The 14,959-nt window shown below is 32.8% G+C and overlaps 2 protein-coding genes and 1 long non-coding RNA gene across 6 annotated transcripts in view; 2 read left to right on the top strand and 1 right to left on the bottom strand.

Moving 5' to 3' along the window:
• Positions 1-24, top strand: part of DEFB113 (defensin beta 113) — a 1,132-nt gene extending 1,108 nt beyond the window's left edge. The window contains exon 2 of the mRNA XM_070584770.1: positions 1-24. This exon is cut by the window's left edge and continues 241 nt beyond it. The gene's annotated coding sequence lies outside the window, so the exon portion shown is untranslated.
• Positions 1-14,959, bottom strand: part of LOC139077355 (uncharacterized) — an 84,090-nt gene extending 69,131 nt beyond the window's left edge. For 2 of the 3 annotated variants that reach the window (XR_011529796.1, XR_011529797.1), the window contains exon 1: positions 1-14,959. This exon is cut by the window's left edge and continues 13,710 nt beyond it. This is a non-coding gene — a long non-coding RNA (uncharacterized lncRNA). The other variant, XR_011529798.1, reaches the window with a different exon arrangement.
• Positions 9,057-14,959, top strand: part of DEFB114 (defensin beta 114) — a 27,492-nt gene continuing 21,589 nt past the window's right edge. Inside the window, exon 1 of one of the 2 annotated variants that reach the window (XM_070584771.1) lies at positions 9,057-9,237. In XM_070584771.1, coding sequence (XP_070440872.1) covers positions 9,180-9,237 — 58 coding nt within the window. In that variant the 5' untranslated portion in view covers positions 9,057-9,179. The remainder of the gene's footprint in view (positions 9,238-14,959) is intronic. The other variant, XR_011529790.1, reaches the window with a different exon arrangement.

The raw sequence follows: 14,959 nt of genomic DNA, 5'->3' as shown, positions 1-14,959 counted from the left end.
AAAGAACTTTCTACTTTATATAAATCTATTTCATGTGGATGTCCTCTGGCCTTCTGGATTACACAATTATATCGTGGCAACTAGTGAGTTCAATGTTGAATTAGTACAAGAGAAACAAAGAAGAGTGGTAGCCTTTTCATTAAATTGGCAGTTTCCCTTCATCGTATAACGAACACCCTCCTTCCTGAACACTTCCCTTTACCCCATCCTATTTTTATGCCCTCTGCAGTAGCCTAGTTATTTTCATATCATTTTTTAAGTGTCCTTTTTTTTTTTTTTTTTTTAGGCCAAGATTCACCCTGAGATAACATTTGTTGCTAACCTTCCTCTCTTTTTTTTTGTTTCCCCCTCAAAGCCCAGGTACATAGTTGTATATTCTAGTTGCAGGTCATTCTGGTTCTATGTGAGCCACCACCACAGTGTGGCAACTGACAGGCAGGTGGTATGCTTAGGCAACTGAGAAGTGAACCCCTGCCGCAGAAACAGTGAGTGCCAAACTTTAACCATTAGACCATCAGGGCTGGCTGTCATATGACATTTTAAGTATCAGCTCTCAATCACGGTTTATTCTACCTTTCCATAGTTTCAGCAAAAACGTGCTTGGGTCTTGGACACAGTCATATACATCTTAATCACATAATGGGACAGTATTGATAATATAATTGTGAGAAAAAGCAATCAAACAAAACTCAACAGGGAGTAAAATATGATAAGAATAAAAGCAAGTTAAAAACATTTTAAAGGTATATATTTTTCTTATTATAAAATAACAAGAAAATTTAGAAGAACACAGAAATTTCCAAAGATAAAAAGAAAGCCATTTCTAATTCTACTATCCAGAGCTAACTATTTATCATAATCAATTCTAAACATAGGTAGCCAATCCAAGGGTCTTCTCTCCTGGTCCTTAAGAATTTTATTTAACTCCTTCACCTTATAACTCAGTATGTAATGCTCTGTCCTCGACCCTGTCTTCAATAAACCCATTGTGTTTCCAGTTTTCCACATTAATTCTATCGTAATATTGAACTAATGTTAACATAAACTTTCTTATGAATTATAAAGCTTTCCACCAGTAAATGCTTGGCATTCAGAATTTAAATTCTTTACCGCATGTATTTTTTACCTATAGCTATAGCAAAAATCTAGACAATGTACAAATTTAGATCAGAATTCTGATTTAGAGGAAAGGAAAGAAGTTCAGCGAATTTGGGGTTTGAGAGGGAAGAATAATCCCAGTTTTCTTACTTAGAGAAATTGCTGACCAATCATTGCTAATGAAGCAATCATTCATTAGAAAATATAGTAAGAGATGTAGATTTGGAAAGGAATATTTATGACATGCTAAGTTTAGACTTTTCTGCCAAATACATGTGTAAAGCTCAGGAAAGAAAAGTGTGTTTCAAATATAGGTTTGAGAAGCGGTTAACTGAAGCAATGAGATTAAATCACCCAAAGGAAGACTACAGATTGAGAAAGAAAAAAGTCCAAAATCCCAAGGAGTAACATTTACACTATGTTAAAGAAAATTGAACTCCACAAAGAAGAATAAGAAGGCTAAGCTAGCCAATGAGAATTCACTCCTAGTCTTCCTGTCTTTCCAGATGAGGTCCCAGATATAGAAGAAAAAAGTTTACCCATTCCCACTATGCTCTGCGGTAATTTTTCACCCACAGTATCGATGAGCATAATGAAATGGTTTTTGTTTAAAGCCATCAAGTTTCAGTACATCAATATTACTCAGAAGTTTGTATAACTTCCAAACCACAAAAGTTTTAAAAAAGAAAAAGAAACAATACATAATGAGTCATAGGCAGGACTTCTGAAATGATAAAGAAGTCCAAAATATCTGCCCCTTCATAAAAACAACAAAACACTGGCAAGAAATTGTCAAATCAACCTTTTAAGTGCTCTGCAAATTAACCACAGACTTGCAAAAACCAATGAGTATTTATTCAAGAAAAAACACTGAATCTCAGAAAGAACAACCAGCTTCGTGGCATTTTAACTGCCCTATTACTCTTCAACTCTCCCCAGCTCCACAGTAGCCTTGAACCAGCAACTTCCCAACCATGGTGTCTGTGAATATATAAAGAATATCTACAACTCAATAATAAAAAGATACATAACCCAATTATAAAATGGACAAAGGACTTGAATAGTCATTTCTCCAAAGAAAATATGCAAATGTTCAACATGCACATGGAAAAATGTTTGACCTCAAAAGCCATCAAAGAAATGCAAATCAATACCATATTGAGTTACCACTTCCAACCCACTTAAAGGGCTATAATCCAAACAACAGACATTTACAAATGTTGGTGAGGATATGAAGAAATTGGAACTCTCATACATTGCTGATGGGAATGTAAATTGGTGCAAACACTTTAGAAAAGAATCTGACAGTTCCTGAAGAAGTTAAGCATGGAGTATTCATTTGACTTTGCAATTCCACTTAGGCATATATGCAAGAGAAACGAAACCATATGTCAATGCAAAAAGTTGTACATAAATGTTCATAGCAGCATTATTCATAATAGCCAAAAGGTAGAAACAACCCAAATGTCCATAAACTGATCGATGAATAAACATTATGTGGCTTATCCATACAATGGAATATTATTTGGCAGTAAAATGGAATGAAGTACTAATTCATGAGACAATATGGATAATCCTTGAAAATATTTTCTAAGTGAAAGTAACCAGTCACAAATTGTCGCATGTTGTATCATTCCATTTGTATAAAATATCTAGACTAGGCAGATATATAGATAAAGGAAGTAGATTAGTGGTAGCCTACGACTTAGGGAGAGAGGGAGCTTGCGGAAGTGTGATAACTAAAGAATGGTAGGTTTCTTTTGGGTATTAAAATATTCTAAATTTGATTTTGGTGATGGTTACACAGCTAAACACCACTGAACTACACACATTGAGTGAGTAAATTGTTTGGTTCATGAATTACATCTCAACGATGTTGTTATGAGAAAGAAGAATATAGGTAAACTTCCTATCAGAAACTACGCTAGTCAAAAGACACTGTATCAACATCGTTAAATATTGAAAAAAATTCTGTCAACTTACAATTCTACTCAGTGAAAAAAGTACCAAAAATGAAAGTGAAATAAAGACAGTTTCAAGCAAACAAAACCTGAAAGAACACATTTCCATCAGAGTTTTCTTAAGGAAAAATACAAAATTCTTCCAGTAGAAGGAAAGGTGTACAAGATAGAAATTTGGATCTACACAAAGGAATAAATTGAGTTGGAATTTCTAAATTTATGCATAATATAAAATATCCTTTCCCAAGTTTTTAATCTCTAGAAAAGATAATTACTACTTAAGGCAAAAGTAATAATATATTGTGCAGTTTATAGCATTGCAGAAAGAAATGAATGACAACAATAGCCCAAATCACAGGAAGGGGAAAATAGAAGCATAGGATTTTAAGGCTCTTACATTATATATGAAAGTTAAAGACGTATATTATAAACTCTAGAGCAGGGATAACAAAATATATAGCCAAAGGGGTAGATAAAATGTAATTATAAAAAATACACAAAGAGGAAAGGAAGGAAAAGAGAATAAAAGCAGGGAGAACAAAGAAATCAACAAGGTGGCAGGTTTAAACACAACCATACTATAATTTCATTAAATGTAAATATTGTGAACATGAAATTATGTTAGAGACTGTAAGACAGGATATTGTTATCTATGTCTGCATAATAAATTACCCCCATAAGTAACACCTTAAAATCTTTATTATCTCATAGAGTCTATGGGTAGGTTTCCAGAAACAACTCAGATTGATGCTTCTGTCTCAAGGTTTCTGATGAGGTTGTTCTGAAGCAGGTGACCCGAGCTGTAGACATCTCAGTACTCAACTGAGGTTTAAGGATGTTTCTAAGCTCACTCATGTGGTTGTTGGAAGGCTTCATTCTTGAGAACTACTGGACTTAGGGCTTCAGTGTTTAACAAGTTGTTAAATAGAAGATCACAGATTCTAACCACATCATTTGGGCCACTCCATAAGGATTCTCACAATGTAGCACCTTGCTTCCGCCAGTATGAGTGATGATAGAGACAAGCAGAGAGAATCAGAGAGAGACAGAGACAGAGTGACACATACAGAGAGAGACAGAGAAAGAGACAGAGACAATGAGAGAGCCTATGACTATAACCATAGTCTTTTAAATGGTTATATTAAAAAATAAGAAATGTCTCAAACCAATGACTTAAGCTTCCACTTTAAGAATCTAGAAAAAGAAGGCAAATTAAACCTAATTTTATAAAATATATACTTCAAGGAAACCCTTAGTTTTACTTAGCAGAAGGAAGGATATAGTAAAATAAGTTCAGCAATTAATTAAATATGAAATGGACATAGAAAAAAATCAATAAAAACAAAAGCTGGTTCTTTAAAAATATTTAAAAAAATATTTTTCTGAAATCTCTAGCTAGATCAAGCCAAAAAAAGAGAGAGCGAGAGAAGGCATAAATGGCCAATATCAGGAATGAAAGAGGAGAAATCATTACAGATGCAATAGATATTAAAAGAACAATAAGAGAATGTAATAAACAACATTATACCAATACTTTGATAACTGTTCTGAAAAGGAAAAATTCCTCAAATGAGGTAAACTAACAAGTTTCACTAAAGAAGAAATTTACAACTTGAATAGTCATATATCTATTTTTAAAAATAATGTCTATGTACAAATCTTCTCACATAGAAAATACCAGGTACAGATGACTTCACTGTTGAATTTTTCCAAATATTTAATAATGAAAGCGTATCCATTATACACAAATACTTCTGTACAAAAGAATAGGAGCAAATGTTTCCCAAATGATATGTGGAGGCCAGCATTACCCCATACCAAAACTCAAAAAAGAAATTACAAGGAAACTACAGACTGATGTTCCTCACGAACATAGACGCAAAAATTCTTAACAAAATATTATCAAATAAAATATAAATTTAGTTTCACATTCAGAAATCAGTCAGCATAATTCCCCATATTACAAGAGGAAAAAGCAAAAACATGATTATTTCAATAGAGGCAAACAAATGTTTGAAATAAATGTAATACCCATCAGGATAAAAACTCTTTGCAACCAGAAGTAGAAGAGAACTTTCTCAACCTGAAAAAAGGTATCTATGAAACATTTAACAGCAAACATCATTCTTACGGTCAAAGACTGAGAATGCATTTTCCCCAAGATCAGGAACAAGGTGAGTACGTTCACTCTCACCACTGCAATTCGACATTGTAAGAGAATTCCAGAAAGTGCAACAAGAAAAAAATAAAGATATGTAGATTACAAATAAAAACAGAAACAATGTTTATTTGAAGAGCATGATTCTCTATCTAGTAATTCTAAGGAATCTAAAAATGAAGACCAGAGAAGTAATAATTGAATTTAGCAAGGTTGTTGATACGAGATCAATATAAAAATCAATTATATTTCTGTAAACTAGCAATAAATACTTGCAAAATGAAATTTTAAAAATACTGTATATGAAAGTATCCAAAATAATGACAAAATTAAGGATAGAGATAGAGATATATGCAATGCCTCCCTATACATTGAAAACTACATTGCTGAGAGGAATTAAATAACAGCGAGATATACATTGTTCATGTACTGGAAATGTTAAATGTCAAATATCACCAAATTGCTCTATAGATTCAACAAAATCTGAACCAAATTCCAGCTAGCAATTTTTTTGTGTGTTATTGAGATAACATTGGCTTATAATATTATATAAGTTTCAGGTATATGACATTATAATTAAACAACTGTATACATTATAGCATGTTCACCACCAAAATCTAGTTTCCATCCATCACCATACACTTGACCCCCATTACCCATTTCACCCACCCTCTCCAACCCTCTTCCCCTCTGGTAACCACCAATCTGTTGTCTTTATCTATGAGTTTTTGTTTCATTTTGTTTGTATTATTTGTTTTATATCCCACATATGAGCAAAATCATACAGTATTTGTCTTTCTCTGTTTGACTTATTTCACTTAGCATAATACTTCAAAGTCCATTCATGTTGTCACATATGGCAAGGTTTCATCTTTTTTATGGCCGAGTGGTATTTCTTTATATATACATACTACATCTTCTTTATCCATTCATTCATCAATAGACAGCTTGTTTCCATATCTTGTTCAACTGACTTTTTAAATAGATATTGACAATCTCACTTACGGAAATTCACAAGACCTAAAATAACCAAGAGAAATTGAATAACTGAGAACTAAGTTGTAAAAGTTATACTATCTGATTTCAGATTTTACTATAAATTTACAGTAATTAAGAGAACTTGGTATTGACATAAAGGAGAGATATATAGATCAATGAAACAGAATATAAAGTCCAGAAATAGACTCTAATATATATACAGTCAATTGATTTTTTGCAAAAACGCCAAAGAAATTCATTTGGATTATATATTCCTTTTTGGAGTCCCTACTCTGTAACTAAAACATTTCTACACGTTGGACATTCATTGTAGAACAAGACAAATACTGTTCCTCTCTCATGGAGTTTTTAATTTTGTTTAAATAAAACCACAGCCCAACTGAAAAAATTATGTGGCAAGAGCTATGATTTCTGGTGTAGGAACTTTTGTCCCAGAAAAAAAGCAAAGTTTCTTCTTCAAGACATTGAGAATCTTAATCCCTTCTGCTCACATTAAAGAAGCCCATTCAACCTACATTCACAGAACTTATATGAGAATTCCATTGAAGAGAGGTCTTTGGGGGAAAAACAGTTCAAGGAGAACAGAATTTAATATAAACAAACAAAACCCTCTTAAATATATATTTGCAGAGGGCTTTAAGACGCTTTTACATCTATAAAACAAGAATTCTGCTCTATGACAAAAGAACGATCAGAGAACAGATAAGGACACTTACATCCTAAATATGTTTGCTAAAAAAAAAATAGAAGAACTGAAAATAAAAGAGAACTGTAAAGTTAAAATTATAAATAACATAAATAGGTTTAGTGTGAGAGTAAAGATAAAACTATAGAGGAACATTCCAACATTTGACTAAAAGAAATCTCAAAAAGAGAGAAAAGAAATATACAAACAAACAAATAAGAAAGGAAAGACTTTATCAGAGAAAAAAGTATAAAAAGAGAAGAAAATTTCCTGAATTCAAAGAAAGATACAAACTCACCAATGCCAGACACAATTCATAAAAAAGAAATTCACACCACAAAATGTGTGAATCATAAAATTTGGGGAATGAACTATAAAGAAGATTTCTAAAAGTGGCTAGAGAGAAAAAAAACAAACATTTGGCAGAATAAAAATATTTTCCAATAAAGAAGTGCTCATATTTTATATCTTTTCTGAGAACTTTTCTGGATGGAGAAAAACAAGAAAAAGTAGACACGAGTCTAGACACCAGTAGATTCAATGCAAGAGGACAAGTTTTACAAATCTTAGAATGAAACAGACACACAAATAGCCTATGATACTAAGATAAACTTGAGGATAAGGAATGACCATTATTTATATTTTTTTCCCATATCTACAAGAAAACTACAGAAAAAAATACTTCTCAAAAATGAAACGACTAAAACTAAAAGACTTGAAAACAGTTGAGAAAAAAATGAAAATAAGAAAAAAGGAAATAATAATAAAAGAAAATAATAACAATAGTAAAAATATTAATAATCCACTTGACTTTAAAACCAAGAACACTTGTCTTTTATTAGCAAAAGTATTGTCATGTAGAGACACATAAAAAAGGCAATACAGGGCCAGCCACTGTCACCTAGTGGTTAAGTGTGGCATGCCCCACTTCAGCAGTCTGGGTTAAGTTCCCGTGTGTGGACCTACACCACTCATCTGTTAGTGGCCATGCTGTGGTGGTGGTTCACATAAAAAAGAAAAAAGAGGAAGACTGTCAATGGATGCTAGCTCAGGATGAATCTTCCTCAGCAAAAAAATAAAGAAAAAAAGAAAAAAGGCAATATAATTCATACTGCTTGGTGTATTACAATGTTTGAACACAAAGCATGAATGTCTCAATTCTGGTTATACACAGAGTGCAGATATTATTCTCAACAAGATAAAAGGAAATGTATAACAACAAGTGATTGAGAGGTGCAAAATGGGAAGGAAGGTTGGAGTGAAGAGCAACGGGGCTATCTTCATTCTAAATAAATAAAAGTTCACCTTGTGACTAAAGGTGGTGGGGAAAGAATAGAGGTATTTAAATGTTTGAAGATAATCGACAGAAATTTTTAAAAAACAATATAACTTTCCAACATTTGAGGAGAAGGACAGCACAGGAGAGAGTGTAAGTGATCTAAATGCACATTTTTCCTAGTGGAAACCAAAAGATATACTCTGTGGTTGCCAAGCAAGGACGAAGTATAAGCTAGATCCTAATTCTTGTGTTAATAATAACCAGAAAACCTGAAAAGAGGGAGACTGAGGTGGGAAATTATTTCCACTCATTACAAGGTTTTTTTCAATATTGTGTACATATATTACCTCAAAAAAAAATTTTAAATAAATGGAAACTAATTGGGCTTTTCTAGGAAAAAAAAGAGCTCCATAAATATTCAAGTTGCATCTGAAAAAAAGTAATAAAAATTAGTGACAAAACTGAGGCTTAATATTTTGCCTTTGGTAAATGAATAATTTGGGGAAATTAAAGGGATAACTGGATATAAGTCAAGATTTTGGTCATATATCTATGGCATATTGATGAATTTATACATCTTATTAGTGACCAGAATATATTCTGAGAAGCAAGCAGGAGTTTAACTGACAAGGTAAAGTTCAGTTGTTTTACATGGAAAATGGTAAATAAATATTTCTCTTGAACCCACTCTATATATACCCCCAGTGTCGATGTTCAATTGATCACCATTGATATAATGGTGTCGTGTTTACAGCTATCATCCACATAAAGATTTTTCCCCAAAGATCAATTAATTTCAAGTGTTTCAATTTGGGTAATTCTGCCTACAGTCCTAGTCAATGGAGCAGAGACAAGTACACAAAATCAAAACAATTTCCGGATAAAGAGAGTCTTTCTTCCATTAGAAAACTATAAATGGTAAATGTCTCTTGGCTTTTTGGACATTGCTCTAGTCTCTAGATTTTGACACTAAATCTTTCAGCAGCTTCTTTCTACAAAATGAAGACCTTTCACTACCTTCTCCATTTTCTGTGTTATCTGACCTTCATTCTACAAGGTAAAATACATGCTTCTGACGTATTTGTATGTAACATATAGCTTCTAGCTAAAAATAGAAATGCTAGATGATGAATTGGAAAATGCAGGTTCTTAACACAATCTTGTCAATTAAAGAATTCTCTCGAGTAGGTTGAATCTCCGCTTCCTCATTTAGCATAGTGTTATACTAATGTACTTTGCTTACCTCATTTTGAAAATTAATATGCAGATAAAATGAGATGATTAAGGTAAGATCCTATGTTCTTTTGGGGCCTTGATTTTTTAGATATTGAAATTATTAAGAAAATAATAATTTATTAATTTATTTATAAGATTCAAAAGTGAAGGCTTCATAATAAATTGAGCTCCATGGAAGATGAATGGACTGAGAACAGTAGTATATATCTCTTGGGATATCAATAACAGAATCTATAAGATGATCCAGGATATAGTCTCAGAATATGCTGGTACAGTACAGTATAAGCACAGTACAGTATAAGGTACAGTAGGAATAAAAGGGCAAGTAAAGAAATACTACCTCAAAAATCCTTATTGAATTAGTTAACGCATTAGTAAAGGAATACCACAATGGCTTTATGAATCAATTAAAAATAAGCAATCAAAATATGTACTGCAATGAAGCCCTTGGTGGAAATTATGCGATATTCTTGACAGGGGTAGCCACTGAGGCAATACAGGTTCTCCAAAAATGGAGACATAAATTTATAGCCAAGAGTATTCTAATTTGGCCCTGGAAAGTTCGAAATTCAAGAGGTACAGCAAATATCAGAAATAGAACTGAATCAAACTTAGACAATCCAGATTTTATTACTAGCTCCCTATTTAATAACTTGTGAACCTTGCCACTCAAGAGAATTTAAGTGATTTGTCAATGTCCTCAACAAAAAACAAAGAAAATACAAGCAGAATCAATAACAACCACCACTTTAAGAAATAAAAAATCTGATATAAAATTTTATGACTATTAATTGTATGCACCTCAAAAGATTGCAGTTAGGATTTAGTGAAATATTTACTGGGAGACAGCCCTACAAGCTGAAAATTAGTCTACCAACTTAGGTACTGTTATTATTATTATGGTTATGGCTGTTGTTATAGTTATTATTGATAATGAAAGGGGCCTGAGGAAGTGAGGACCTCAAATATAATTAGGGAAGGTTTTGAGGCACATAATGCTATTGTGTCAATCAATAACCATCTACTATTGAGTGACTAGTGAGCTACTGAACAAAATACTAGACACAGGAAACAGAGAAACAAAGGACACGGTAATTCTCTAGGCAGACTTACAAGCTAATTTAATAAATCTCAGTAAATTAATGGATTTTCTTTATTTAGAAGATTTATATAAGTATGTTTTAAATAGTAAGATTGGTGGAATTATGGCAATGGTGGAAGTTTTGGAAAATGTCCTGAATCCTCTAACAAAGAGTTTTGAAATTGAGGATAAGACTCTTGTAAATAGACGTTGGAAGGTAAGAGAAAGGAAGACAAGAAGTCAGTATGAGTGTCTAGTATGTGCCAAATATCATTCCATAACTTTACATGTAGATATCTAATCTGACCTTCCAGATAACATTATGAGATGACTATAATTGCCTATTTTTATAGAAGACGTAAATGACATGAATGAAAATAATTTTTCAAGGTCACACCTACACTACTATGTGTGATAAATGGGAGACAAATCCCGGCTTTTCAGATTCCAGCGTATTTGTTCCTTCCACTTTATCATGCTTCCTATAGAAGTCACTGAGGTTAAAGAAAAGGCTGAATAGATAATTTGGTCAAAAGCAGAAGGGTCACATGGGGAGATAGCTGCACTTCAGATGTATAGGGTCTATACCATCAAACTCTACATTTTCTGAGCATTGCAAAAAACTTTAAATAAGACTTTGAAGACACTTGGTCTATGAATATGACCACAAGCTTCCCTTTAGCTTTTGATCATTCAAACAGATACTAAGTTATACGGTTTACCAGAATGGACAGAATGATCTCTATTTTGTTTGATAGATCAAAAAAATAAAAAACCAAGGAGGAAAATACAAGGTGTCAATGCAGGTAAGTGGGTGGCTTTGAAGGAGTTCACAGGGTAGTACCTATAAGTTGCACAATGTTGTGGTTTGGCTATTGGTAAAACTTTAAAGTCACAAAAGAAGCAATGAAGGGTATCAGTCTAAGTGGATACTTTGTGAATATGTAAGATCAGTGTTTGGTTCGAACAGAGCAGTTGAAGAAAATTGATAGAGATCAATACTGCTGATGTCCAAAACATGAAGAAATGCACACTATTTTAGGGGAAGTACAAGCATAAAATAATCCATAGAGATAGTGAAAACAGAGGCATACAATAGCGGTTTATAGAGTGAGCTTGCCATCAAATAGATCGGGATTTATATTAAGAAGCTGGGACTCCTTTGTAGTTGTGGAGGAAGCTTTAGTTCTCCTAACTGTATAATGGATGGTAATATCATTGATTTCATAAAGTTTTGAAAGATTAAAAGAGATAGTGTGAGTAAAGTGTTTAACACATTGGATGTCACACTACAATATTTTAAGAAATGGAAGAAGAGGAATAGAAGTAGAAAGAAAAAGAGAAAAGAAGGGAAAGTGGTAGAGGAGAAGGAATACAAGGTAATGTTCAGATGTAGACGGTTCTTAAGATGTAGTTCAGGGATCTCAAATGGCCGAAACATAGTGGCCTTGGCAGCTGTATGATATATTGCATGGTTAATGGGAGGCTGAGCCCAGAATAGCGGAGAGACATTCACCTGTGATCGAATGTTGGCAAGAAGAGAGCATCAGTCCTGGTATTCTAGCTTTCATTAAATTGAAAATTAAGATGAGTCAGTCACAAAGGAAATTTGGTTACTTGAGAATAAGATAAAATATTGAGAGAAAAAAATAACCTCTTCAAATTGGCTAGGATTTTACTGACGAGCTAAATAACTTCCTGATCAATCCAGAGAGATGATCTATGACAAATGAACACCATGCTAGTGCTTCTCTTGTGCAAATGATTAGTTTGCATTAATTAATTTGTATTAGTTAAGGTAATTTACAAATTAGTGTTCCTTTCTATATTTTTATTCATCTGACTGAAAGAATTATACTTTCCTCAATTTGTAAATCCTTTCAATATTCTTGAGTAAGCTAAAGAACTAATAAATCACAAATATTAACATTTTAAAACCCTTTATGACTTTTGCATGATGGTACTATTCATTGGTATGAAGTCTCTTCAATAGCAGAGATCCAGGTCCCAGCCATAAGAGATAAGTATAACTCTTGCCAAACAGATAATGTTTCAGCAATAGAAAAGAAAACAAAAATTTAACTCTAAGATCTGAATTAGAGGTGGGTAAGAAATGGGGAACAAAAAGTGACATTAAATTTCCAGTTATCATCCAATCTCTGAGTTAAGACATATCAAAATGAAGGGAATTGACAAAGAATGCCTAATAGAGAGGATAGAGTTGTTTTATTTAAATTTGCCTAAGGTAAAATTTTTTGTTCAATCAAGTTGCAGCCTGGAAAACCATTTAGTAAGCATATCAGAGTGCATTATCAAGTACTTATTATAATGATTTTTTAAATATGTAAACATATTCATTTTAATAGACTCCCATGTTGTCATTTACCTAACACTTAATTTCCAATTTTCACATCTTCATGTTCCTCTTTAGCCATAAAATAATTAAGGTCCCTCGAAACAGCCAGACCTATGGTCAGCAGTATCTAATTGGAGGCAATATTCAGAAACCTGTTGAATGCTTTTCATGCATCAGTTTTCAACCTTCTCAATGTAGAGGCCACCGATTAAATATTTAAAGTGTGAATTCTGGATTTGAAACAATTTAAGATTGAATCCTAGGTTAAGCAAGTATTAATTTTGCATCCTTGGGCAAATCATTGGGTCACTCAAAGCCTCAGGTTTTTTCTCTGACCAGCATCTACCTCAAAGTTTTATGACAGTTAAATGAGATAAGGTATGCAAAATATTTAAAACTATACCTGAGACATAAGTTTTCAACAAATGAAAACTATTTTCATTATTATTAGTTTTTGGACCTAAACATATTGTATTCTCTTTCACTCACAACAATAAGCAAACCCTTATTTGTTCACTCATTGGACCCAATATATTTCTCTATGATGATGTTTAATTAATCTGTCTTTTTTTCATGTCTGTGTATTTATCTCTTTGCCTCAATGGTTTGTTTTATCTCCAGGGTAAAGCCCACTGCATGGTCTAAAACTTGTACTTAATAATGATTTAATTTTAACTCTAGTCTTTTGTTCACCATTAATTAATAATAGTTCTTAATCTCTGAGAAACTATTATATTCCAGGCACTGTTGTAAACATTTTTACATATTAAGTCATCACGTCTCACAAGACTCTGTGAATTAGCTACCACTGTCTCCACTTTACAAATGAGGCAGCTAAGACTCATAGAACTTAAGTACCTTACCTGAATTACATAGCTAGCAAAAGACAGAATTAAAATTCAAGCTCAAAGTCCATGGCTATAAACCCATCTTCACTATGCAGTTAGAAAGAACTATCAGTCTACACCATACAAAGATTTTGAAAAATAAGAATAGTGAATTGGTGGCTCTACTAGAGGTTAAAACACTATAAAATTATAGTAGCCTGTCTTACATAACAACCTGATATTAAAACATACTATAAAATTATGATTTTTCGTATAACCCCCTCACTGAGGAACACAGATGGACAAAAAGAAAAAAACCCAACTCTACATAAAGGCACTGCAGTTAACAAGTCAATTAATAATTACAAAAATGGGTCTGGTTGAGGCAAGCTTTGAGGCAGCTCTTCTCCCTAGAAGCTATTGCCCATTCTTGAAGAGGCAGGAGGAAAGTTGAAAAGCAGAAATCTGATAGATTTATGCTACTACTGGGACAAAAAAATAAAATAAAGCAAAATTAAATAAAGACTGTGTTAAGCAGTAGTCCGTGCATAATTTGTGAGATATTTAATAAAGAGGAAATACAAATCAGAAGAAAATATCTGAAATGTAACAAGGGAAAATTAAACATTGGAAAACAGAGAAAAAAGCAGGGGGCAAGTAGGGAGGGAAAGATGAAGGAACAAAGAAAGAAAAGAATGAAGGAAGGATAGAGGAAAGAAGAAAAAGCATAGTAAACCTAAAAAAAAGATAGACAAAGCAAAAGTTGAAGATAAGAACAGATTGCTTTCAAAAAATCGAATATTAAATTGGCAGCTGACTTCTCAATACTGCCAACAAAGAAGGAATTGAGAAGACAATGCAACGATATCTTCAGCGTCCTGAAAGAAAATAACGGTAATCTAGAATTCTGTGTCAAGTGAAAATAGCCTTTGGGAATGAGTAACATGAAGATGTTTTCAGTCAAACAAAAACAGAGAATTCAGCAACAGCACTTCTGTTTTAATGGAAATTCTTAAAAGCATTGTTGGGACAGAAAGAAAATTATCTTCTCACGTGAAAGCTCAGAGACAAAGAAAAGAAAGCAATGACTTTTAATAAAACTTCGGTAAGTTGGAACCTCTAGCATACACAGCAAAAGAATAATAAAAGACAATGTAACTACCCAACAGTAAACAAGGTGATAGAATTATAAAAAGTAACCAATATATACAAAAGAAGACAGGAAAGAGAGAAAGAAAACGAAAAATACCAGGTGTATTTCACTCAACATATATTACTA

The sequence above is a fragment of the Equus przewalskii genome, chromosome 19, assembly GCF_037783145.1.
Source record: "Equus przewalskii isolate Varuska chromosome 19, EquPr2, whole genome shotgun sequence".
Classification (NCBI taxonomy): Eukaryota; Metazoa; Chordata; class Mammalia; order Perissodactyla; family Equidae; genus Equus; species Equus przewalskii.
The sequence above is the reverse complement of the archived record's forward strand: the minus strand, read 5'-3'. Positions and strand labels throughout refer to the sequence as shown.